The 23,239-nt window shown below is 40.8% G+C and overlaps 9 protein-coding genes across 10 annotated transcripts; 1 reads left to right on the forward strand and 8 right to left on the reverse strand.

Annotated features, from left to right (window-relative positions):
* Window positions 1-1,419: 1,419 nt before the first annotated feature.
* Window positions 1,420-4,561, reverse strand: LOC145702467 (5'-AMP-activated protein kinase subunit beta-1-like). The gene is made up of 8 exons (XM_081779698.1): window positions 4,490-4,561; window positions 3,670-3,855; window positions 3,525-3,628; window positions 3,351-3,482; window positions 2,661-2,735; window positions 2,437-2,533; window positions 1,948-2,078; window positions 1,420-1,811 (listed from the first exon to the last, which is right to left on the reverse strand). The coding sequence occupies exons 1-8, from the start codon at window positions 4,547-4,549 to the stop codon at window positions 1,718-1,720; spliced, it is 879 nt and encodes a 292-aa protein (XP_081635824.1). The 5' UTR covers window positions 4,550-4,561; the 3' UTR covers window positions 1,420-1,717.
* A 41-nt stretch (window positions 4,562-4,602) lies between these two features.
* On the reverse strand, window positions 4,603-6,792 carry LOC145702464 (uncharacterized). Its single transcript, XM_081779696.1, has 7 exons — window positions 6,417-6,792; window positions 6,126-6,281; window positions 5,770-6,077; window positions 5,537-5,723; window positions 5,339-5,487; window positions 5,045-5,293; window positions 4,603-4,996 (listed from the first exon to the last, which is right to left on the reverse strand). Exons 1-7 carry the CDS (start codon window positions 6,709-6,711, stop codon window positions 4,838-4,840), a joined length of 1,503 nt encoding a protein of 500 aa, XP_081635822.1. The 5' UTR covers window positions 6,712-6,792; the 3' UTR covers window positions 4,603-4,837.
* Window positions 6,793-6,883: 91 nt separating this feature from the next.
* Window positions 6,884-8,506, reverse strand: LOC145701249 (uncharacterized). Its single transcript, XM_081778472.1, has 3 exons — window positions 8,383-8,506; window positions 7,566-8,180; window positions 6,884-7,307 (listed from the first exon to the last, which is right to left on the reverse strand). The coding sequence occupies exons 1-3, from the start codon at window positions 8,436-8,438 to the stop codon at window positions 6,884-6,886; spliced, it is 1,095 nt and encodes a 364-aa protein (XP_081634598.1). The 5' UTR covers window positions 8,439-8,506.
* Window positions 8,507-8,559: 53 nt separating this feature from the next.
* On the reverse strand, window positions 8,560-9,546 carry LOC145702469 (vacuolar protein sorting-associated protein 37C-like). The gene is made up of 4 exons (XM_081779701.1): window positions 9,414-9,546; window positions 9,223-9,375; window positions 9,016-9,179; window positions 8,560-8,971 (listed from the first exon to the last, which is right to left on the reverse strand). Exons 1-4 carry the CDS (start codon window positions 9,544-9,546, stop codon window positions 8,705-8,707), a joined length of 717 nt encoding a protein of 238 aa, XP_081635827.1. The 3' UTR covers window positions 8,560-8,704.
* A 27-nt stretch (window positions 9,547-9,573) lies between these two features.
* LOC145702466 (phosphatidate cytidylyltransferase, mitochondrial-like) lies at window positions 9,574-10,867 on the reverse strand. Its single transcript, XM_081779697.1, has 5 exons — window positions 10,699-10,867; window positions 10,432-10,658; window positions 10,088-10,386; window positions 9,864-10,041; window positions 9,574-9,824 (listed from the first exon to the last, which is right to left on the reverse strand). Exons 1-5 carry the CDS (start codon window positions 10,856-10,858, stop codon window positions 9,702-9,704), a joined length of 987 nt encoding a protein of 328 aa, XP_081635823.1. The 5' UTR covers window positions 10,859-10,867; the 3' UTR covers window positions 9,574-9,701.
* A 28-nt stretch (window positions 10,868-10,895) lies between these two features.
* Window positions 10,896-11,701, reverse strand: LOC145702470 (exosome complex component CSL4-like). The gene is made up of 4 exons (XM_081779702.1): window positions 11,563-11,701; window positions 11,468-11,519; window positions 11,270-11,391; window positions 10,896-11,225 (listed from the first exon to the last, which is right to left on the reverse strand). Exons 1-4 carry the CDS (start codon window positions 11,670-11,672, stop codon window positions 10,913-10,915), a joined length of 597 nt encoding a protein of 198 aa, XP_081635828.1. The 5' UTR covers window positions 11,673-11,701; the 3' UTR covers window positions 10,896-10,912.
* Window positions 11,701-16,229, reverse strand: LOC145702461 (uncharacterized). 2 transcript variants are annotated; one of them, XM_081779693.1, is made up of 13 exons: window positions 16,013-16,229; window positions 15,885-15,971; window positions 15,660-15,787; window positions 15,563-15,617; window positions 15,254-15,520; window positions 14,890-15,130; window positions 14,619-14,657; window positions 14,169-14,563; window positions 13,946-14,122; window positions 13,728-13,900; window positions 13,259-13,679; window positions 12,986-13,211; window positions 11,701-12,944 (listed from the first exon to the last, which is right to left on the reverse strand). In XM_081779693.1, exons 1-13 carry the CDS (start codon window positions 16,157-16,159, stop codon window positions 12,880-12,882), a joined length of 2,421 nt encoding a protein of 806 aa, XP_081635819.1. In that variant the 5' UTR covers window positions 16,160-16,229; the 3' UTR covers window positions 11,701-12,879. The 2 variants fall into 2 exon arrangements, with proteins under 2 accessions (XP_081635819.1, XP_081635818.1); XM_081779692.1 differs by having other exon boundaries at window positions 15,837-15,971.
* A 520-nt stretch (window positions 16,230-16,749) lies between these two features.
* LOC145702463 (nudC domain-containing protein 1-like) lies at window positions 16,750-19,457 on the forward strand. The gene is made up of 7 exons (XM_081779695.1): window positions 16,750-16,916; window positions 17,317-17,451; window positions 17,523-17,862; window positions 18,014-18,462; window positions 18,566-18,779; window positions 18,938-19,133; window positions 19,177-19,457. The coding sequence occupies exons 1-7, from the start codon at window positions 16,821-16,823 to the stop codon at window positions 19,364-19,366; spliced, it is 1,620 nt and encodes a 539-aa protein (XP_081635821.1). The 5' UTR covers window positions 16,750-16,820; the 3' UTR covers window positions 19,367-19,457.
* Window positions 19,458-20,332: 875 nt separating this feature from the next.
* Window positions 20,333-23,071, reverse strand: LOC145701250 (carbohydrate sulfotransferase 11-like). The gene is made up of 6 exons (XM_081778474.1): window positions 22,741-23,071; window positions 22,116-22,699; window positions 21,710-22,050; window positions 21,193-21,374; window positions 20,734-21,145; window positions 20,333-20,689 (listed from the first exon to the last, which is right to left on the reverse strand). Exons 2-6 carry the CDS (start codon window positions 22,141-22,143, stop codon window positions 20,549-20,551), a joined length of 1,104 nt encoding a protein of 367 aa, XP_081634600.1. The 5' UTR covers window positions 22,144-22,699; window positions 22,741-23,071; the 3' UTR covers window positions 20,333-20,548.
* Window positions 23,072-23,239: the final 168 nt, after the last annotated feature.

Genomic DNA, 23,239 nt, shown 5'->3' on the forward strand with positions numbered 1-23,239 from the left:
AAACCTTCTAAAGCAACAAACAATCACTAACTTCAGACCTTGAAACTGACCTGACCTTCAGAAACTTAATGAATCATTAATAATGATATTTCTTGTTCAACCTTACTGATAAAACCTTTTTCCAAAAACTGATAAACTTGTTATTCTTCACTGACAAATAAACTTTCAACATAAAATTCCTCCTAGTCTTCTTGGCTCAAGAAAGAGATGTCTCTTTGAAGATCACAACCAAGAAAGACGCAAAAAATGAAAGACGTCTTTCTGGATTTTCGTCTTCTTCTATCAACTAGTGTCCTAAACAACTAATTCTCAGCTTTCATTGATAGTAGAGCAAATAAATTTGTTAACCGATCTTGTAGATTTATAACACAGTGTTGGTTCTTTCTGATTTCATTTAGTTTATTGAATTTATTGACAAATTCTTTTGTTGAATACAGTCAATAATTACTTGTAGTTTCCAAAAGTCGGCTTGTCAAAGTTGAATTGCTCATTCGCTGCATCAAATGGATTACCCATAAAAGCAAGCCCTTAGTTAGTTATTTTAGCTCAGAAGATTGCGCGGCTTATATCAAACAGGGCAAAACATCCTGTCAAAGAGCGATTTCTATGGTTAAAGAAATTCCTTTGCCATTGTAAAAAAAGTACAATCTTTGGCATAAAATAAAGGACATACTATCTGTCGCATTTTTTGCCAACCTTTAAGGCGACGTTTAAACTTTTCGTCCGACAGTCAAAACTCGTGAAAGATCAGTCCTGGCTCTGACGAATCTATACTGACTAAGAAATGCTCTCGCTATCTTTACCTCGTTTAAATTTCAGTTGGCTAAATGGCATCATTGCCATTGCTTGGGCAGCAAGAGTAACAAAAGTAGCAAGCTTCATTTCTTTCCCTTTTTTTCAATCCGAAAACAATTGAAAAATAAGGGCTTCGAAAGATCCTTTTATATGCAGAAGCAAATGCTATTTGGCGCCTGTTCTTTCGAACGGTGCCAGATGAGCGCCACAAAAAAAAAGAAACGCAGATTGAATTAGTTGCGAAAAGAAACATTAATTCCTTCCTTTAGATATGAATAACATCTTAATTTTTAAAAGACGACATAAGTGGTTCTGCATACAATTCAATCAAAGGCCTTTGAATATCTGCTAATCGGGTTTAAACCTTGAGAATATGCTTTCAAAGAACGATTTCAATATGTTTATATGACGATAATCTAGATTTTCAGAGTCAAATCCAGCATTTGATGCTTGTTTTGATGCAATAAACATATGCTCGTTTGATTTCAGTAGGCTTAGACCTGTCAAAAAGGGATCACACTCATCTCATGTCATGATGGGATTTGAAACATGCAAGTAATTTGAGTTCTATTAAAACATGCAGTCATGGAAATGTTCTTGATTCAAACAATCAGTCGATTATTTTCTTGAAGAAGGTTTTATTTGATAAATAACCAGTCGAAGTATTACAGTAACATTCCATATGTACAAAAGAAAAGTAAAAGAAGAACGAGAGGTCGACTAAATAGTTCTTTCTTTGAAAAAACACCTTATCAGCCTGTTAGAAAAGAAATAAATGAAAGGAACTTTTCAGCAGCAAAAATTAGAAAGAGAAAAAGATCAGTAAGAAATTCAAAAACACTAGAATCAACACTTTGAAGGTTTACAGTTTAGGTAACAAGTGCACATTCTAGTATCTGTTATTTTAAGAATGATGGTGTTTTTATGCTGGAACTCGAACGGAGGGATTTCTGGAGCGGGGAGGAGGTGGTTCTATTGGTTTGTAGAGAAGGGTTGTGACGAAGCGTCCTCGGAACCTTGAAGATTTGGTTAAATTATTCTTTGGCGTTGCATTTTTTGAATTATGGCCGCTAGTAACATGTGATTGAACAGGAAATGAGTAAAGGTCACGATGATAGTCATAAAGGTCGGCCAGCTAAACTTTAGGTATACCTGTGAGTCGCTGAAATGGCAAGCGTATTATCTCGGATGGAGAGCGCGTAAAGATGATTGAGCTGCGAGACTGACGGCTCGGGGAGGAGTGACGGATCAACAGCAAGGGAGGTTTCTTGATTCAGCAAAATCTGTGATTGAAAATTAAAAATTGAATTGAAAATGTAATCAAATTTGATGTCCAAATGATCATCTTTGGACATTAAATAGTATTACGGTATTTTTCGTCATACTCTTAGTGTACCGAACTGTAGCTCGGACGATGGTGGATTATCAGTTCTAATTTTACTCGACAATACAAGGTATGCATTGTCTGTATTTTTATTTGAGAAAAGAAATTGTATTTGGATAGACGTCGTCTTGAATTTTCAATGTCAAAAACTTGCTAACATGATACCGGCAATATCGGCAATCTTCCATCAAATACATGTCAGCAATTTTAACAATGAAAATTTGGAATTCAACCCTTTGAATTATTTATGACTTCACCTTGTGAAGTAGATGATTTGGAAGCGCTGGCGGTTGATTCCTCGCTTTCATCGCTTCCATCGGCGTCAGCATTTTCGGTTCAACTTGGCCGTACTCGCTGATTCAAGGCTCGACTTTGTCGTTGTTGTTTCCAATAAACGATATAGCCTATATCATATTGGGAAAATATCGAAACTGGCAGCGGGAAATTGGATAATCATTTTTAAGTTATTGAGCCTCCTGTCCTATCTGAATCCGATTTTTCAGCAGCAGCGTCCATAAGTAGAGCATCTAATGCTTCGAAATCTTCCTCGCGAACTCTAAATTCTTATTAGTCTCATATTACTGTTGAACTGTGCAGTAGAAAGCAAAGAGGCCCCTTCGTCTTCAGTATAGAGGTTTTTGACTAAGGACGCTACTAAGTGGGAAGACATGGTGTAAAACACCTAATTGTTTTGGAAACTTTTCAACAAAACTAAACATTAGTTTGACAAGAAAGAGTCCCTGACACTCAGTATCACGGAATCTGTGGGAAAAAACACCCAACTTAACTAGGCATTCTGACAAAAATCTGTCAGGAATTGTCGGAATCAGATCAAGTCAATCAGGTTTACCCTTCTTCTTGAGGTTTTTCCCAAAGTGACTCATATGCTTGGTAACTAGGTACTTATCATTCCTGTAGCTCAGAATAACTTCCCCCTTTCTACGCTCGGGAACCAGTGTAGAAGCCTAAATCAGGCTCCTTTTCTATTTTACACGGACCTGAGCTTGGAAAGCTTTTAGTCAACCTAAGTTGTCAACATTCTATTTGTTGAAAATGAATTCTGAAAGCAGAAGGCTTGTTTAACGCACTTTCAACGTGAAGACTTAAAAATTTTACGCCTATAGAACCGTGCTAATGACAGATGATATTTTCAACTAAGTCGTTTACGTACCGAAGTACGTTGTTGAGTCCGCCAAACTGGTTCTCGATCGTTTTTTCCTTCGGATTATGACGATCTACGCCATCGACGACGTAACGGTACTCGTGGCGCCCTTCAGGAAGCTCGATTATCGTAAGATAGACGCTGAAAACGACGTTTCTTTTATTGTCGCCAAATCAGCCTGACCTTTCATGACGGGATGAGCTCCTTGAGTCGACTTTATCCAATTGAAGGAAATGCTTTTTCTGCCAGTTATCAGCGCTGCAGACGATATATACGGATTTGCACGGCTAAAATTAAGACAATCAACTTTATGCCCTCTTTAGCTCACCTCGTGCCATCTTATTACTGCGGGTAGAGTTCGCCTATCTTCTTGAATCGACGCCTTTTGGAGCTCAGTATTTAATTCGACTTCGGGTGTCTCCCAGTTGTCAGAGATTGTGCGGTTGCGGGAGTTAGTGATGTCTTGTTCTTCGAGATCGGGATCTACGAGAAAGCCGTCTGGGCGATCCGAGTCCTAAACAAAAATTCAACATCTACAACTGTAGATTGATCACTTGAGATTCCAATCAAAGGCCTGTTTTTTGATGACATGGGCTTGAAAATGTGGAGTTAGATTAGTAGTCATTTTTGCCTTTTATGATGACAAAATTTTCCGAAACTCAAAAAATGGCCTTAGAGTGGGCGCCTTAGATTGGAATCTCACTGTATCTAGGGACTTCAGGCCCTGAAGTTCAGGGGCACCATTCAATCAGATTAATTAAAAGTTAATTCTATTCTAACGGATTTGCCCGTTAAATTGGCGATACCCTGATACATATTTGACTGACTAGTTATCACTTGAGATTCAAATGTAAAAACATTCCTCCTGTGAACTTTTGGACTCCCAAGAGTCTGTCCTCTTTTCAGCATCCGACCTCCTGTCCGACCCAACGTCATAAAAGGTCATCTGCTTTCTTAGTTTAATCTCTCCCATTTTCTTTGCTGACATTTTTTACGTTTTCGGTATTTAAAATTTTAAGCGCCGTTAAAAACAAGAAAGCAGAGTTACGAAAACATTACGTGAGTAAAGACGTAAAAATTTATGATTGCTTATTACGCTGACAATCGATTTTAGGAAAGACCAATCATCAATCAAAGAGGCTACTTACGGCGTAATTATTATTTCGCTTGTCCGGGCTAGCGACGGCCTTCCCATTAACCGTCCCCATCTAAAGGAAAATATGGTCTTTTGAGACATAAAGGAGAATAAGAATCGTATAAAAATAACTCTATTAGAAACATTTCTTTGCAACAGGTGATTTAAAAAAAGTTTGAACTGAAAACAGCAAATGCACAATTGTGAGGAATGGTTGCAGTAATGAAAGAATGTGAAAGTACTGTACTGTGTACTCGCTTGCTTTGGTGAAAAAGATAGGCAGACTTTGTGAATAGTTGTTCGTGAGGAGGGTTGAAAAAGTGAGGTAATTTTCGTGAAAAAGGATTCATTCTCTTGATGATCAGCTTGCAACGCGATCGACGATGATGTTGCCCTTGTCGTCTTTGATGCGCACCCGGCCGGTTGCATAGCGCGTTTCGGTGTACTTGTTGTGCAGGAAGATGGTCTTCGTCGTTCCGTCTGGAAGCTCGCGGCGGCGGAATTCTTTCGTCCTTGTTTCCTGAATACAAAAAGGATCAAGACGAATATGTACATTTCTAGGTTGAACCTTTTGGCCATCAGGAAATAAAACGATCTCATCCCCATTGACTTCGAGTATTTTCCTAACTCCGTCTGTATGAATCGTTTCTTTCCTCCCCGATATTGAAATAATTTCCCTAACTTTATCGGGGAAGACGATTTCTTTCGTTCCATCTGCATGTGAAATTTCCTTCTGGCCAGTGGCAAACTCGATGATTGATGATGAGTCGGCATTTTTAGTCTGCGTTGCGCCGTTTTCTGCGTAAAAATACACCGTCTAAGAAGTATGAGCTATTTTGAAGGGGCTATTTGTTCCTCTTACTTTTCCGTCTGGGAATACGTGTTCTATATCGCCGTTTTGGTATTTTTGCACGATTGTCTTACCATCAGCAGAGACTTCCTTTATCGTTCCGTTTTCAAACTTTGTGATGGTTTTTCCTGATGCAAGTCGTTGGACGAATGCTCCGTTATCTAAAATCAAGTAAGATATTTAACCAGCTTTGGGTCAAAAGCTAGATACCTGTAGTTGAATTGATAACGGCTCCAGAAGGGACTGTGCAAGGAACATCGGTGAACATTTGAGTATTTGAGCAGGAATGTGATAGATTTGAGTGAGAGTTGCCACTTGAGGCGCTAGAGATGTTGAGACTATCGTGTTTTCGCATAGATTTCCGCAGAATGTTGTCTGGGCTTCTCGCTCTTCTGCCCTATAAACAAGTCTTATAAGAGTTTCTCTCGGAAAAATGGACTCACAGTTTGACTTGTAGCTGGTTTTGTAGCTTGCTCAACAATTCTGTTTATTTCTTTCCAAGTGTTTCCCTCCTTTCTCTTCGTGTTCTTTATCAAATTATCAATTTGCTCGTTCAGCTTTACATTCTCATTCTTTGTCGCTTGATAAAGTTTCTCCAGTCGTTCATTTTCTGTTTTGTATCTCGAGTTTTGCGCTTGCAAGCGTGCGTTTTTCTCCGCAATTTCTTTCAATTTTTCGTCGTATTGGACTCTAAGCTTGTCGAGTTCTTTTCGCCGAGCTAGACCAGCTTTTTCACTGTCTCGCTGAAGCACTAGAAAGGGATGAAATGAGATTCGGAAAGGTTGACTTTTAAAGTTACTTGTAAGTCGTTTGCCCTCTTTTTCTCTCAAAGACATTTCTCGTTCGCGAGTTTCCAGGTCTTTCATTTTTGAGAGATAGTCGTTTTTCATACGGGTCATGTTCAGGTTGAAAACTTCTTGCTCTCGTGATCGTTCTTGTCTCAGCTGTTCAAGGGCTAAAAGAGGTGTAGGATAAGATTGAATATCGTAGATGCCTAAACGTTCGACTCCAAAGATGTCGTCAGGAACATCTTGAAACAGCTAGAGACATCACAAGATGCTCCCAGATAGTCTACTCGAGTTTGATTTACCTTTCGTTTCTCTCGCAAATTTAAGCTTCATCACATGAACATCCTGTTTCTCCCTCTCCAGATCTGCCTTGAGCTTTTCAATTTCGTCAACCTTGCTCTGCTCCTTTTTCTGAACTTTGAGTTCTTCGTCGTGAACTTTTTTAAACTGCGCATTAAACATCTTCGACATGAGATTCGTTGGCTTCGCAACTTCTTTTGTCGGAGTTGAGAAACTCGGTGTACGGTCATCTTCCTCTTCCGCTTCTTCTTTATCCCAGGGCTCGGAATCGGAGAAACTCATTTTGCTCTGAGCCATGAAGCCGCGATTGAAGCCGTAAGGAGAGTTTTCTTCTTCGGAATCAAGCACAGAACTCGGCAGAGAGAAGTTTTCAGGTACTTACCCAGTGGTTCCTTCATTATTGTCGATTTATCTGTGTACATGATGTCCGTGGATCTCTCGACTCGAGGCATATTTCAGATAATATCAATCAATTATAAGTCGGAACCCTTCCTTGAAATCTATTACTTTTTCTGGTCATAACAGGTTTATCTTCTGGAATCTCCGGAGTCCTGAATCGATTTCCCGCAGCAATAAAGCTGTCCGACTCATCCTCTCCATATTTTCCCGGATCAAAGCTGTTCGCCCCTTCGACAGTCGTATCACCGTCCTCAGCAATTTCGCCATACTCATCTTCAATTTCATAATCGTCCATCTTTATGCTCGCGAGTTCTTTTTCAACGGAATTAACAGTCAACTCGGGGTTGGTTGAAATGATCTTTTCCATGAGCGCGAATTCCTCATCTTCCTTCTTTTCTAGTTCGCGAAGGATTATGTCTTGCTGCCTTTCATTGGCGATGGAAATATCAATTGAGTCGTTGTAGCCTTGGAGGTCAGCGTTCTTGAGGTGTTGACTAGCGATCAGGTGAAACGGGGCGCTTTGATGGAGTGATACTGAAGGTAACGAGGGAACAGAGCCAGCTGAAGGATGAACAGAAGGATGAGCGGCAGGGAGTTTGGACGAACTTGAACTTGAAGAGGGACCGACGGTCTTTTTAGCGGGGACTTACTTTTGGCTGTATAAGTGTTTTTTAGTTTGAAAAGATCATAAAAAGCTTCAAATGTCAGATTCTCCGACCTTTAAATGGTACTAAAAATAAGCCATTCCTGACGTCTTGGAGAATTTTTGTTGTGATGGTCTGACCAACGGAATCGGCGCGGTTTTAGCGCCTTTTTTCGGTTGAAGCTGAGTAGTAAGGCATTCACTTTGTTTTGGTCGGTTTTTCGAAGTCACTTTTCGTGTTGTTGTTTGTGAAGAAGGTGCTTTTGCTTTTGAAGTTTTGGTTGGTTTGGGTTTTTGTGGAGCGGGCTTCGAAAACCCTGCTTTTTTCGCTCGTTCCTGGCGTTTTTGAAGCTCAAGAGCTCTTGCCCCGGCGGCACAGGCATTCCTTCCTTGTCCCCGTTTTAGAAACGGACGCTTGGGCTTTGCATCTCCAGCTCGTCCAGTTGAAGATGTACTGGATTCGATAAAATTTTCCTTGCCAACTGATCCTCCGACGGGCGTGTCGTCGAAGCTCTTTTGAATCGGCATATTCGAGATTCGCAAATTTTGATTTGGTCTAAATGGCTTATCATCTTCTTCTATTATTTCTGAGGGCTCGGAAAGCTGCTCGACGACGGAGTCATCGTCAAACTGATTAGTTCTTGAGTTGAGTCCGCTGAGAATGCTCCGCCGAACACTTGCTAGGTTCGAGCCACCGGAAGAAGAGCCGAAAGATTTCGCGAGACTAAATATAGCGTCAAATATATTTCATGCATTGGTTAATTTTCTAGTCGTGCCTCGATGCGCATGACTGTTTTTGGCCGTATAAAAAGCGATTCTGGCTAATTTTTGAATGAATAAAATGAAACATAATATTTTTCGCTAGAATAAAGCTTGCTTAATAAATAACCTGATAATAATAGATACTTAGCTGGGAGTATGCCTACCTGAGTGATGTATCAGAGAGCTCAGCAATGGTCGTCAAGTCAGGCCTGAAATTCATCTCTACTTGAAAATCGCCTTCTCGAACGGAGTCACTTCTAACTTCTCTGTCTGAACAAACAAAAGTTAAATTCTCTTAGATATAAAAAAATTTGTACAATAAAATGAATTTGCAGAAGAAACGGGCGTTGAATTTTCAATTTGAGCGGGGTTGAATTTATAGAAACGAAATGAATTACTGTCGTGTTACTGTGAAGGAACGGTTATTGAAGCGGTCTTTAAGAATTTCACGAATTTTTATCTGTCGAGTATTCTGAACAGTTGATTTTAAAAAGCAGAGCCTGGCGGATAAGCTGGGAATCCCGCGCCAGATGTTGGGTAGGGCATTTGTTGTCGCTGTTGTTGAGGCTGGCCGTAAGGAACGGAAGGATAGGGCACTGCAGCGTTTGGTTGCGAAGGAGCAGGAACGTACTGATTCATGTAAGGTGCCCTGGGTTGGTTTGGATACGGACTGGGAGCGCTTGATGGGTTGCTCGGACGAGATTGGCGGTTTTGCGAGGACTGGAAGACTTTTACCATATTTTCTGCCTTGTGCTACGAAATTTCATATTCAAAGATGGTAAAGAAGAGCACGGTACCTTGAGATCGTAAGATTTAGCCCTAGCATCGAGAAATTCTTTCAAAAAGTCGCGAACATCTATTTCTCCTCTGACAAATCCGTCTGCTATCACTTCCGAGTTCTGTTCTGCCTCAGCAGCTGATGCTTGGAGAATTGCGGCTGCGGAATCAGGAGAGTAAGAACCTAAAAAAGTAGCGAGGAATGCATTCAAGGCGAATTAGTTTACTTCTTTTGGATTGAAGCTGCCTCTGTTTCGCCTCGAGTTGATCCTGTTTGCTTGCCAATTGATTGTGCACTTCAATCAGTGCATTTCGCGACTCTTCCAATCGCGGCTTCAGAGCCAGATTATCCTCTGCCATTGTCCTGTTCGCGGCCAGAACTAAACCGTCATTAATCTGAAGCCAGCGATTTTCTTACTCAGATCTTTTTCCATAAACAAATGTTGTATTGGTTCAGAATTGAGGACAATTTCGTTGATTTGATCTTCATCGCCAGCGAGTTTTTCCAGCTCTTCGCGATATTTTTCTTTCAAAATAGTCGAAAAATCCATTTCTAAAATAAAGAAAAATTCAAAGACTGCTTGAACTGTGAGTTTTTATTAATAATTAAAATAATCTAGGTCTTCAATTTTAGAAAATCATCAGTAAAAAGAAGAAGTCTTGCAACTCAAGAAATGAAGGAAACAATTGAAATAAGGAATAGTGGTTAATTCTGTTTTGATTTCTGCGCTTTTTTAAGCTTTGCGTAAGCATATCGTATGCTTTTTGAAGGTCCGGCGGTTATTGCATTGAAAGTTGTTTGGGAAGTCGAGGAGCTTTTCACGATTTCCTAAACAATTTTGAATCTTTTTCGAGAAAAAACGCGCACCTCAATTCTTTCGGATAAATATTGCTTCATAGAAATATGATCGTAAGGCGCTAGATCCGCTATTCTAAGGGGATACAAAGCGCTTGGCATGTTTTCGACTTGTTTGGTGATCACTGCAGCGGAAGTGTCGATGTCGATCTTGCCATTTGAGTACTCAAGGCCTGTCATTTCATTTATTCTAGAGTAGGTTAAGGGTAATGATGACAGGGGAGACAAAAGCCAACCTTGGTTCGTAGAGTTGCTTTAAATTGTCGTAGCTTCCTTCAAAAATCTTGTTTACCTTCTGTTGATCTTCAAATCCCTGTGTTCTGATATCGCCAGTGTATGATAATTTACAGATGTTGAGCAGGACATCGTCCAGCGTTGTGGATTTACTGTGATACGAGTGAAGATTGAGCATAATTGCTGTTCGAATGGCGGAGTAGAGATTCAGTCGTAATGCTCGACCGATCGGATCATCGATGGAAGGAAGGGACTGGGACAGATCTAATGCTGAGTTTTCTGGATGCTGAGGCGTACAGAACTAAAAGAGGGGGTAAAAAAGAGGCTTTTGCGCGAGATATTTTACTTTGACGGGCTTGTGAAGTCTGCCAGAAAGATACAAAGATGTCCAGTTTTCAAGGTCGTCGACCGCTCTTTCAGTGGAAATCACTCCATATTTCAATACCCCAAGATCTGTTTCTACAAAAGGGTTGAAAAACAGCCCTGCCGCTCGTTTGTTGAAGCTGGTGACAATTTCTGGCCCTCCGAATCGCATCGAATACGAGTAGTCCCTTTTGTTGATCTTCATATTTGCTGAAAAGCGAATTTACTCAGAGCAAAGAAGAAGTTATACTTTTGTGGAATTCCTGTACATCGTCGACAATGAGGATCATGTCGATTTGCCGATCTTTTCCATCATTCCCTTTTTGCGGAAAAACTGATGAGCCGTAGCCAAAGCCTGTTCGAACCAGTCGCGTTGGAAAACGCTTCATAAGATCTCTGACGATGCTCATTTTTTTCCGATTTCTAAAAAGCATTTGATGGAAAAAATGTTTTTCAAGCTGTTTTCAAGCTGATGCAGGCAGAGTTTCAACAAATTCAGCTCTAATTCTGGCAGTTTTTCTTGGCTCTTTCACTCCCGTCAGCGGGCATCTCATTTCATTCCACGAAATTGGCTCCAGTCGCACCCCAGCGCGGCTCTTTGCCAGAACCACTCCGAGTTCGTCGCCTCCTGTCGACAGCAAATAGCTCTGCGAGTCCCCGAGACTCATAACTTTGGCAAAGACGATGTCGTTTGGTCGGAAGCATTTGGAAAGTTCGACTCGATCGCGCTCGGTTCGACGGACGTCTTCTCGGCGGATCAAACCCTTGAAAGGAGACCTAAACGAGCTTCATAAACAAACGTAAGGAAAGTGGAAACATACGATGTGGCGATTCCGTCAACAGCATAAATCGTCGCACGGCACTGTCGCTGGGTTACTTGCACGATCTTTACAGTCACAATCGAGCCAACTTGCGGTAACGGCGGCTCATCCTTTCTCACAACCTTTGAAATACAGTTAGTAACTGTTTTTTGAGCAAACAGAAATCTCTCTTTCTTCATGGAAACAAGGAAAACTTACTTCAATCAGAATCTTTTTATTCGCGTCGACTGTATTTTTCACCTTTCCAATCCTACAAAGAAACTGATAACAACTCTGACAGACCATTTTAAAACCTCGATGCGTAGATGAAACTTTTCCTGACATAAGTGCCCCTTCCTGCTTCACACTCGTCTGTACTGCCCAATCTTTCCCCTGGAACGCAATTCACATCTGTAGTGCTCATTTCTTAACAAAAACACGGAATGAAACACGGTTTATCTTTTTGTTTATTGGTGCCCTTTTTGTAATTGAAATAAGAGAAAAGGAGAGAGGGAATTAAATTTTGACGAATGGTAGAAATTTCAAATGATAACGATCTATCTATTACAGTTTTTTACAGTGAAAAGGGTGGTTTCTCTTGCGGATTTGCAAGAAAAAATACACAGATAGACAGGATTTTTTTGTGAACAAGTGGTTTAAAATGAAAAAATAGGGAAAAGATCTGAACTAATGTAACACGAACAGAAAAGTTTTCTGAGAAAACTATTTTTTTTTCTTTGAATTTTAAACTTGGCACTGAGGAAACTGTAAATGAGCCTATTTTTTTTTAAATGAACTGAAAGGCAATTTATTAATTTGAGGGGTCCGAATAATGAAGATTTTTAATATAATTTACGAAAGAAAATTAATTATTGAGGTAGTTAAGAAACTCCACTAGAAAAACTCCGATTGAATTTGCAACAGCGAACATCTGATATTGTAAAAAATAAATAAATGAAACGAAATCTAAAATTTTAACTGTTTATAAAGAGCCCTGCCCAATTAACTAAATATAAAGGCACTTTTCTGATGACAGGAAAAAATGAAAATCTGTTGATCAGAGGATCATTTTGAGTGATAAATGGTGAAAAAGAAGTGTAAAATGTTCCTTATTATTAATAAATTCCTAAATAAACTGACTTCTGATGACGCTCAGTCTGAAAAAGGGTCTTTGACGACTGTATTTACATTTGAAAAATGGTCTGGTATTCTTTATCATTGTGTCTCTGAATTTACAGCATAGGGCTCACATTTCATGCATAATTGGAATTTTTTATTTTTTTGGGCTGGGATAATGTAAAAATGAAGATAGAAATCTACAAACTGGTAGAAGCTAAAATGGCACACTTCTGGAACACTTCCTGTGTGGGAATATTCAATTTTCAAGATTTATCTTTGTATTTTCAGTATTTAAAAATTTGCATTTATTTAAAAAAAGCTAGTGATTACCAAGCGAGCCCTCTTTTACAGACACTTGTTGTTTTGGTAACGGTTTTTCATGGGCATTTGTTTTTGGTTGATTGAATAGTGAAACGCATATCTTTTCTTTGTATTGGCTAAGCGAGAGCTTCAAGAAGCTCGCAAAGAAGCTGGAAACTTTCAACAAGACAACTCTGGTGAAGTTGTTGAAGTCAAGATGAGTAGATCACCGTCTTGGAGCAGCCGTTTTTGTGCTTGTTAAGGAGCTTCTGATATTCTGAAATTTTCGTAAGACAGGGGAAAAGAGGGTTTTCTTACTTGTATTGTGAAATTGAACGATTTTTCGGTGGTACTCAGTGGGTTCCTCAGTTCGGACAGGTGCTGACTTTAGAAGCAATTGCTGGATTTCCTCGGCGTTGAAACTTCGCTTTCCGCTTTCTTTTGGACTCTTCTCTTCTATGTCTTCATCCGTCCAGGAAGCATTCGCCTCGCCGAAAGTCACCTCAGCCTGTACGGTTACCTTTGACTGTACAGGGTTCTCAACCTACCAAAGAACAGATTGAAATCAAGGAAGAGACAAGTTGCTCCTACCTTTTCTTCCTCCGGAAAATCCAATTCCTCGTCGGAATGCGTCACCATGAAGTTGAGTCCCATTTTATCGCCGAGAATATTTTCCACCTCATCGGTCTCCCGCGGCTTTCTCTTCGCGTTCTCCGCGGCGAGCCGCGCGGCTTCGGCTTTTTCTGCTTCAAGTCTTGCGGCTTCTGCTCGCTCGGCTTCGAGTCTCGCTGCTTCGGCTTGGATTCTTGCCTGTTCTGCTTCTTGGCGGGCGGCTTCTTCCTTTGCAGCTTCGATTCTGGCGGCTTCGCGGCGCGCTGCTTCAGCTTTTTCAGCCTCAATTCGAGCTGCTTCCTTTGCAGCTTCAGCGGCTTTCAAGGAAGCTACAGCTCGAGCTGCTTTTGAAGCTTGTCGCTGCTCGTAACGAGTTCCTACACCTCGATTTGGTTGTGGTCTGATAAAGAATTAGATAAAGAGTGATTTTCATGAGAAAGGTACTTACAGAATCTTTGGCGCGTCGCCCTTGCTCGTCGGGCCGGGAAGACCAGGCCATTCTTGCGTAGAATTGACTTTCAATTCCGGTGTATTCTGACGCACAGGGCGGTTGGAAGGAAGTTGAGGGAAATCTTCTTCCGGTCGGAGAGAAACAGGGGCTCGCTGTGGGGAAGGAGCGCGCTAGAAAGAGATAAGCTCTTATTCGAAGAAAAGGCAAGATCATACAGGAGGGGTTCGTCTTGGAATGGCGCTGGAACTGGGCGCTTCAATGCGAGCGGGGACACTTCGGCGATCGGTCGGTTTGGCAGCTTTGACGCCAATTGTGGCCCAGTCATCATCGTCGTAGAGAAGGGATCGCTCGTCAATGAGCTCGATCGAGTGACGACGCTCTTTCTTTTGCGGCTAAACTGAAGTTAAACAAACAACTATACGATTACCCTGGTCTGACCTTGGAAACGATGGGCTGGTCTTTACCAGGGTTTTCTGAAGAGGAGATGCCTGCCGTTCCATTCGTCGTCTCAACGCTGTTTTGTTTCTTTGTCGAGTTCTGCTGGTTTTTGTTGTTTTGCTTCGCGTTGCTTTCTCCCTTTCCTTTCTTCCCTTTTTTGGCCTTTTTACCGGTGGCTTTCTTTCCGGTCTTCTCCTGATTCTTCTTGTCCTCTTCTTCCAGAAGAACCCAATCAGGAATCTGGTACTTTTCCCGTTCCTTTTCAAGTCGTTTCATTTCCTCCTTTTTCTCTTCTTTCTCCTTTGCTTTCCTTTCTTGCGCTTCTTTTGCTTCTCTCGCTTCTTTGGCACTATCCTTTTGTGGCTTTGGAGGCTCAGCTTGTTGAAGAGAAGCAGCTAGAGGTAAGATACGATTTTTAAAAATTTTCAGCTTTATATTAATTTCACAAACCATTATGAAGTACCCACAATGGATGATCTGTTGCCTGCACTACAAAAGGGCTAACAGTAGATACATTAGCGACAATAAAAACATGCACGGACATAAAATAGGGGTTCTCATTTTTGCAAGCGATTTCTTCAAGTGCTAAAATGGTGATATCCTAGTGGAAGTTGCCCGTTAAAACGAGTACCCCGATTTTATTTCTCATTCATTTTCAAACTGTCATTTCCAACACATACACTTTTCAAACAGGGCAAGCTACGCTTTCTATTAGCCCTACCTAAGAAGGCTGACCGCTGGAGCCTTTCCTTTCCTTCATTTCTTTCACGTTCTTCTCGTTCTTTTCGAAATTCCTTTACAGTCCTTTTCCTTTTTCTTTGAAATTCTGTCTTTTCTTCTTGTTCAATCGAATTTGTCGGTTCATTCGTTCGATAAAGAATGACTTCTTGATGGTCTCCCTGCCCAGCTTCAAGTTTTCCACGGTTGGTTTGGACCAGAGCGGCTTTTGGGTTTGGCATGTCCTGAAAATATAATGTAAGACTGATTCTTGCGACGCAACCTCGCGGCTTTCTGGCTCCTGAATCAGATATATAGACAGTTATGTCGAGCCAAGATAGTAAAACACCGAGCTAGACTACCCTTACCAAAGAATGACTCTTTTCTTTCGTCGGTTTCTTCTGCTTCCTTCGACTTTTTGAACTAGAAGTTGTCTTGCCTTCAAGATCAACAGGGAGCTCTTCGTCGTGAATGTAAGAGTTTCCGCCGAGAGTATTGAATGAAATCGGATCGTCGACTTGGGAACTGGGCAATGTTGGCATTTCGACCTGGACCCATTCTTTCTTTCGCATTCCTAGCTCGTTCGTGAAGAATTCCTCTTCATCGTGGTAGTTTTTGAAGAAATCTTGGCGCGTCTTAAGACTGGGATGAATCTCTATTTTCATAGAAAAACTAACCTCGTTCTTCACGTCGCTCATCGGCTTTCTCTTGTAGTTTTGATTCTTATCGCTGCTATAAAGAGTTAGAACGAATTTCTTTCCGATGATCACTCACTTTTTCGGACTTGGGTTTCCAATCATGTTTCCAACAACATTTCTGATTGTCTCTCGGCTTTCCTTGAATTCCTTTTCTTCTTTCGCGATTTCTTCCATGTCCCGTCGCAACTCGGCGTCCAATTCTGGCTAAAAACAGAATGAAAAATGAAGAAACGAGGGTGGGCTGAATATTTACTGTTCTAGTGCTTAGATCTTCGAGTTTTCTAACGAAATCGGGAATTACCATGTCCTTATACCAGCCCATTCTAGCCTTGAGCGTCATTTCTGGTAAAGAAGCGTCCTTTCGAGCTTGTTCCTTGATCCAAGTAAGCTAGAACAGAAGGGATGAAAAGAATCGAACGATATTTTTACCTCTTCAAAACCGAGTCCACTGAGGGAAGGTTTATCGTAAGCCTCGCAAAATTTGTCCCCGTCTCCGTTTTTCAGCGCCAAAGCGAGCTTCAACGCCAAAAAGTTGTTCCTTGGATCTTCGGCTGTCCGGGTCGCTTTTCGCGACATTCCAGATTTGAGTTACAGTAACCTACGGTTCGCCAAGGGTACTTTTACTCTCTCGCTTCATCAATCTAGGAGGTAAATGCTCTGTAAAATAACTGTAACTGGCTGAAAGCACCTGACAAAAAGAACAACGAAGGTTTAAAAATAAAAATAGTGGCTTTATTGTGTGTAGATTCTATGCTCTGTTTTGATTTACAGTGAAAGAGATAGTCCTGCCTTTTGCAGAAATATTTCTATATTGCTCCATGAAGAGTGCGCATGGGAAGAAGACCAGTGTCCGTAGACAATCATGGTATGGCAGCTCTTCCATCTTCTTGAAGACAGAAATCCATTCTCTTCGGTCGTAAATTTGCAGTCCATGGAATCCAGAAGAATCCACGGTCGCCTCAAGATTTAATCATAATGATTACTGTTTCGATTATCTAAAATAATTTTCGTTAAAGACAAATCTCTTTAATATCTCGATAAAATAAAGATGACAGCTTCTAAGAAGAATAACTCTCACAGAATAACGAGTTCGTATCAGTAAAATGGAGGGTAGAAAGTTGAGTGTGTGGGCTTTATCTACGCGCGCCCACGCTTTTTCGAGCAGGTGATTACATCATCTAGAGAAAATTAGCGGAAAGGAGGCGGTGATTTTGGAAAAGAAAAAGTCTAGAAAAAAATGGAATTCAATTCTGAAGTCAGACCCAGGCGGGAATTGATGAACCCGAACTTCGAGGGTTACAAATTGTCCCTCAGACAAGTCTCTACGGAAAAGGTAAAATTTCCGATTTCGATGAGGGCAATTTGAAGTTTTCAAATGGACTTCTCTAAATGAATTCCCGGAATCATTGATTCCGAATAAACCCTTGAATTTATAGTTTCGACGAATTACGGTGATGAAATCATTCTAATTCCGTATTTATCAATTATTCTTGGATAATACGATATTGAAAATCATAAACCTTATGTCACCCGAAGCTCCCGTGCCCTCTAAATTACAGTAATCATCAGACAATGATGACCACTGCGCTTGGAGCAAGTCGATGCCCTCCGCGCCAGCTCGAATTCTTCTTCTCGTGGTTCACGGGGATAGACCTCGGCTGAAGCGCCGAGGGAAAGTTCGCTGCGGTGAAATATAGTTTTCAACCTGAGTCCCTATTCAACATCTCTTTCAGACAGAATTGGAACATCCGGCAGCAGTTTTCACAGCTCGACAAAGCGAGATTCAGTTTTTGACGCTCAGTTTGTACGCCCAACATTCCCTGCTTTTCGTCGATCGCTGGACTAGTGCGCTTTACTGGTTTTCACAGGTATCTAACTTGTCAATCCCCACTTTACCACGTATGTAAAAACTTCCTTCTTTGATTGTGATATTTTTTAGCCTAATGAAGAAACTTTCGAATTAGTGACCTTCAATCCCAACAATAACGAAAGCTCTTCCCTCCTCCAGCTTCCTATTCCAGACAACCACGCTCTCCCAACCATTCACTTTCCCCTTTCCAATGTCTACTTCATCTCTTACGGCGATGGAAGCTTCGCAGTCTATCAAGGACCGGACAAGAAGTTTTCCTCGGCGATTTTACAGAACGAAAAAGACAAAGATTGCAAAGTTGTGCTAGTCAACGATGTTAAAATTGATGAATCAAAGGGATTACTCTACGTTGCCGCGAGTTATATTCGAGGGAAAGAAGCTATTGTCGTTCTAGCGCGATTTGATAAAGGTAGACTAGGAATTTGACTCTAACCGTGACCAAAGGCCCAGAAAAGGGGGGGGGGCGAACTACTAGAAACAAACGGGGTCCCCTTTTCCTCGGCCTCCGGTAGAAGGACCTACAATAAAACTCTTTCAAGGACCTAAAATGACTTTTTTAGATGGAAATTTTCTTGCTTCGGACGAATTTAAAGGCGGTGCAATTTGTTCTTTCGTCGCCATTTCCAACGATTACGCGATAACGTTCATTTCCGACAAGTTATACCGACATAAATGCGACGATAAAGCGCCTGAGCCAAAGAAAATTCTCTACAAGTGGCGGCAGAACCTCAACGACTTGGTTTTATTCTTCGAGTTTGAGAAAAAGGTCGAAAAGAACGAAGTGAAAGTGTCGATACGAAGAAATCACCTAGAAGTGGAGATCAGAGATGTGAAACTCGAAGGAGAGCTGTTTCAAGCCATCGATCCGGACCAGTCGAGCTGGGAAATATCGCCTGGAGGAGTCGAAGTGACGCTGGAAAAGGCGGTTGAGAGAGGTTGGAGTCAAGTTTATAGGGATTTTGACAATGGAGAGGAGGTTTACAACAAGGAATTCGTCGATCAAGTCAAGGTACAGCCTTTATCTTGGATAAAATAGCTCTCCTTGGACCCTAAGAACCAGTTCAAGTCTTTTTTTTACTTAAATATAAGCGTTTATATCCTTTTCGTTCTAGGGACGATTGGGACATTTGACGACAGAAAGCGCGATGCCAGAAGAAGCAGAGAAACCAGGCGTAGATTGCAATCAATATGAAGATATCGACAGAGAGACAGAATTCGAAAGAAGCATCTTTAGATTCAAAGACGGTGACTGGACGCATAAAGCATCTTTATCTTCAAATTTGCCGCTGTTTTGGAATTATACTACCCCAACGGAGAAAGGAAATGGTTGAATAACTTTTTGATTATAGCTTAACCCGTTAAAAAGCCGCTTGCGGCTCTTTCCGCCCGTTTTATTGAAAAATCTCGACTTCTTGGTCGCTAAATGCATTCAACTTTGTATCATTTCAATTCATTCTGACTTTCAACCCTTTGAAAAGCTGTAGCAATGAGACACGATGTCGATGCCTGTCTCTGGTCATCAGTTACCAACGATGATCGCGTTCCCCTTGGACATGTTGCAACATTCGACGCTGTAGGATACATTCACGCTGGAAAACAAAATCTAGCTTTCATAAACGCTCCTCCCAACAACGGATATGTCTGCATCTGTGAACAAAAACGACGCATCCTCCTATACAAGTATGATTTTTAGCATCTCTTTCTTTCTAACTATTGTTCAAAGGCACGAAAACCTGGACACGAACTTGCGTCACCGAGGAACAGGGCGAAAAGTAAACGAAATTGGAAGGCAACAAGTTGTGAAAATCGAAGACGATGATGCTTTTCTCGGACTTCAGTGCAATGACGATGCGCTCTTTTTGCTCACGAAGAACAGTCTTTGGCGCGTAAGCCCTGACGAAGAAGGAAACTAGAATTGAAAAACTGCTCAGAAACTGACCCACACTTTCATGTTCACTTACTGTTAGGACAATTTACTCCACGGATAATAAAAACATTGGAAAAGAAAAAACTAAGGGTCATTTGTCCCAAGATTCGGAAAATGATTTGTTTGTTGAATGTTCTTTTCTCCAGTTATCAAATTAATCCGTCCATAACCAACGTTTTAAATATAAGCTTAGATAATCAGGTGATGACGATTGAACGTCTTCTCAATTACAGGCACTTGGACACCTCATTTTTGAAGAAATACGATAATGACCCTGAGCGTTTTAAATCCCTTCATCGGTACTTATACGCGCTCATCTGATTCGGAAGGACACAAGCGATTAAAATATGAGAGTTTTTATTTTTGTTTTCTTTTGCTTTGCCGAAGTATCAGGAGCAACGTTCGATTATTATGCGACGAACGATACTTATGGTATCGATGCAACCGAGAAAATGTTCGCCAATGTCGATAGGCTCAAACATTTTAGCGCTAAGGAATTCGAAAGAATAAGCAGCTCTGAAGACGAATTCGGTAGGGCATATCGAAGGATCGATAAATTTGTGATGAGAGTGATGACAATAAACCAACGACTTTCGCAAAGAAAAGACTGTCCATTTCGAGAAAATCGAGAAGAGAAAGAAGTAAGGTAAGAATATTAGTTATTTTCTTTCTTGAGTTGATTTTCTATTCAGAGATGGCTGCCCTGGGCTCGATGATTACGAATATAATATGAAAGTTTGGGTGTTAGGACGATTGCCGATCCAATCCGCAAGCTGCAGGAAAGCCGAACGGCCACATCGACGATTGGCAAACCTTGTCGAGAAAACATTCAACGAAGAAATGAAGATAATCAAATCTTACGCCTGCCCCGACCAGTATTGATTTCAAAGACTTCTTTATGAAGATTAATAAAAGTCAGAATATATTCCACTTATTTTTATTGTACTGCAATATTGGTGAAGAATGAGTTTTTGCTAGTAATGGTGTACTAAGGCTCTTACAGCTGTAAATGTGTACTTTTAGGCTCATTAGGTTTCGAGCTGTAGACTTCATTTTGTACTTGGGGCAGTTGACATTAGATAATCGGGAATTCCATATCCGAAGAGCTCAAAATCAAGTCGGTAGGTGTCGTAAAGTTTTATCTTTCAGCGGCTTTTTAACAATTTTTTCATTCAAATTTATTTGTTTGATTTGAAAGCCGTAACAAGGTTTCCCTTGATAGTCCTTGATAGTACTTTTTGATCGTGTCCGTTGCTGTTGCTTTTTTGAAGTAAGGATAGCTGACCAGATTTCCAACTCCAGCTTCGTTCTAAAATGCTCGGCGTAGAGAAAGAAAGGATGAAGATTTAGTACCAATAACCACGTGGCGTCCTCGTAAATGCTCTCGACTTTTCCGATGAAGTCCCAGTCGATGGCGCAGAAGTGGCAAATGTCATAGAATCGAGTCCAATGTCGGACTCGGACACCATAGTGTCCTCCTGCAGCGGCTTCAGGTCCCCTGGCAATTAGATACTGTAAGAAGGGGTGAAATTTCAGATAAATAAACGATCTAAAATTGAAATTTGATGATTGCTCCCATTCCTGAACGAAAGCATGGAAGCTTTCAATGTCGTATTCTTCAAAATCTTTGGTTCGATTTTGATTCTTGAGCAATTCTTGGACCTTTGCTCCAGCTTTGCCTCGGAATTCTTCGTGAGCCTTGTCTTTGTAAGCTGAAAGAATCCGCTCGATTGGATCTCGGACAACTGTGAATTTGTAATACGTTCTTTTTAATTTTCAGAAGCAATTCTGAATAATTGGATTTTTAGGTTTTGAAAATATTTCCTGAGCATTTCCACGCGCTCTTCATAAGGATAGGCGTTGATTTTCTTCAAATTGTAATGATCGTATTTTCTAGGCTTTCTGATTGCCAAGACATTTCGAATGTCGGAGAATCGTGGGTCAGTTAGCTTGATGAGGACTCGTTTCCAGTTGGAGCTTCCCACTTTCGGCAGCTGAAAATGCATATGAAACGAATCAGCTGACATGAATTCAGTGGCAGACAGTTGATTCTTAGGTTATCTTTTGCTTAAAAGCTCCGGTGCAGTTAAACAAAAATATGAGTTTTTAAATTCGAATATGAGAAACAAAATGAATTTTATTTAAATGAACGTTATTGGGGTGAGCGATGGTCTAATTTCCAGTTTGAAAATATATCTTGTTTTATGTTTTACTCAAACATTATTCTGACTGTTACTGTTAAAATGACTTCATCTCATTTCCTTCTTTTATTATTTATCTAACTCTATTGCACTCTCAAGTACATCTCAATTGCCAATTTGATACTTACCTCACAATAAAGAATCTTATGAATCGGATCCACCACCATCGGAAAATCCGCTTCATTGACTTCATCCGGTTCTTGCATCTTCATATCCGCAATAATCGTATCATTTGGCATGTATTTGCAGTATTCTCTCACTCTATCCGTTCTCTGTTTATAAATTTCTGCTCTGACAGAATCGCTGAGGTATTCCATCGGCTTGGAAAGAATCTCTGGTGCTCTGAGCTCAGCAGGAACATCTGGCGAAGAGCTTCGTTTTGTAACTCCCAGGACCCAAGGAGTATTTGGTTTTGACAGAAACCAACCGATAGAAATCGCCATCAGAGTCAGCACCGCTGCTAGATATCCTAAAGGTCAGCGTAAACAAAAGCGCGCTCGGGGTGGAGGAAATTGGGGTTCGAATAAAGTCTACCTGTGCTGGAGCGGTGGATAACTTTCATTTTTGAAAAAATTCAAAACCGCAAGAATTTTTTTTTTTACTTTTTATATTTAATTAGGCGGACAGTTGGAACTTGCCGACTATCACGCCCGCGGGGCGCTGTAACTGAGATTAGGGACTTCAGGAGTTTGCCAAAAGGAGATTTCTAGTCAGTGATTTCTTTATTTATTTCATCAGGATGGTGTATTGTTGGGTTTGCTTGTTGTATTTGATTCTTCGTATCGGACTTGGGAGGTCGAGAAGATCCTCAATTAGGGGAAATTTCGAGAAATGGATTTTTTCGCCACTTTGAATTCCGATTTCAGCAAGAATGGTGTTCACGAATTCTGTCGGAGACGGTTCAGAAGGGGGCTCAGGACAAATCTGCGAGGAAAAATGGTTTTCAGAAGTGATTTTTGCTTTTTTGTCACTTTCTTCGTTGATTTTTTCTTCATTTTTCACTGAAAGAAAAGGTGTTGGGCTTTTCGATCGTTCTTGTTTTTGAAGAGTTTCAGCTGGTTGTTCTAATTGCAGCTTCTTTTGGACTTCAGCCATGATTTTTTCGCAAGAAAGTTCATCTAGGAATGAAGCATTTCACAACAGCTGTTTTGCTTCTTACCGATTCTTTTGGAAACCCTACTTGCAGCATGAGCAAAAGCTTCGAGTTCTTTTTGGAATCTTCTTTTCTCCTCTGACATTATGTGTTACTGTGTCTGCATGTACGCAAATGAACAGTAGGCAATCTTACCATTATTTATGGCGCAAGAAAGAATCCGAAGACACGTGCCAATTTTCTACCTGTGCGACTACTGATGATATTCGAGAATAAAGGCTACTACTGAACATATAACTGTAAATTTGCCTGAAGCTTTCTTCTGTGTCAGAAATCAGAGAATAACGGAATATTCAAAAAAACTTTCGCAAACTGGATCTGAACCAGAAAAGGACACTTGGTTCTTTTTTCCATCCGAGCGCATTTGCAGAATTCACGCGTATTTTGTTTTGCATAATCATTTGCGGATGTTCCAGTCAAGTGCCTCTCTCACTGAACAGATCGCATCTGGAATCTGTGCTTCTCATAAAATTGCGGCGCAACTGGGTCGTGCCTCTTCTGAGCT

The sequence above is a fragment of the Oikopleura dioica genome, chromosome PAR (genome assembly GCF_907165135.1).
Source record: "Oikopleura dioica chromosome PAR, OKI2018_I68_1.0, whole genome shotgun sequence".
In the NCBI taxonomy this organism is placed as follows: domain Eukaryota; kingdom Metazoa; phylum Chordata; class Appendicularia; order Copelata; family Oikopleuridae; genus Oikopleura; species Oikopleura dioica.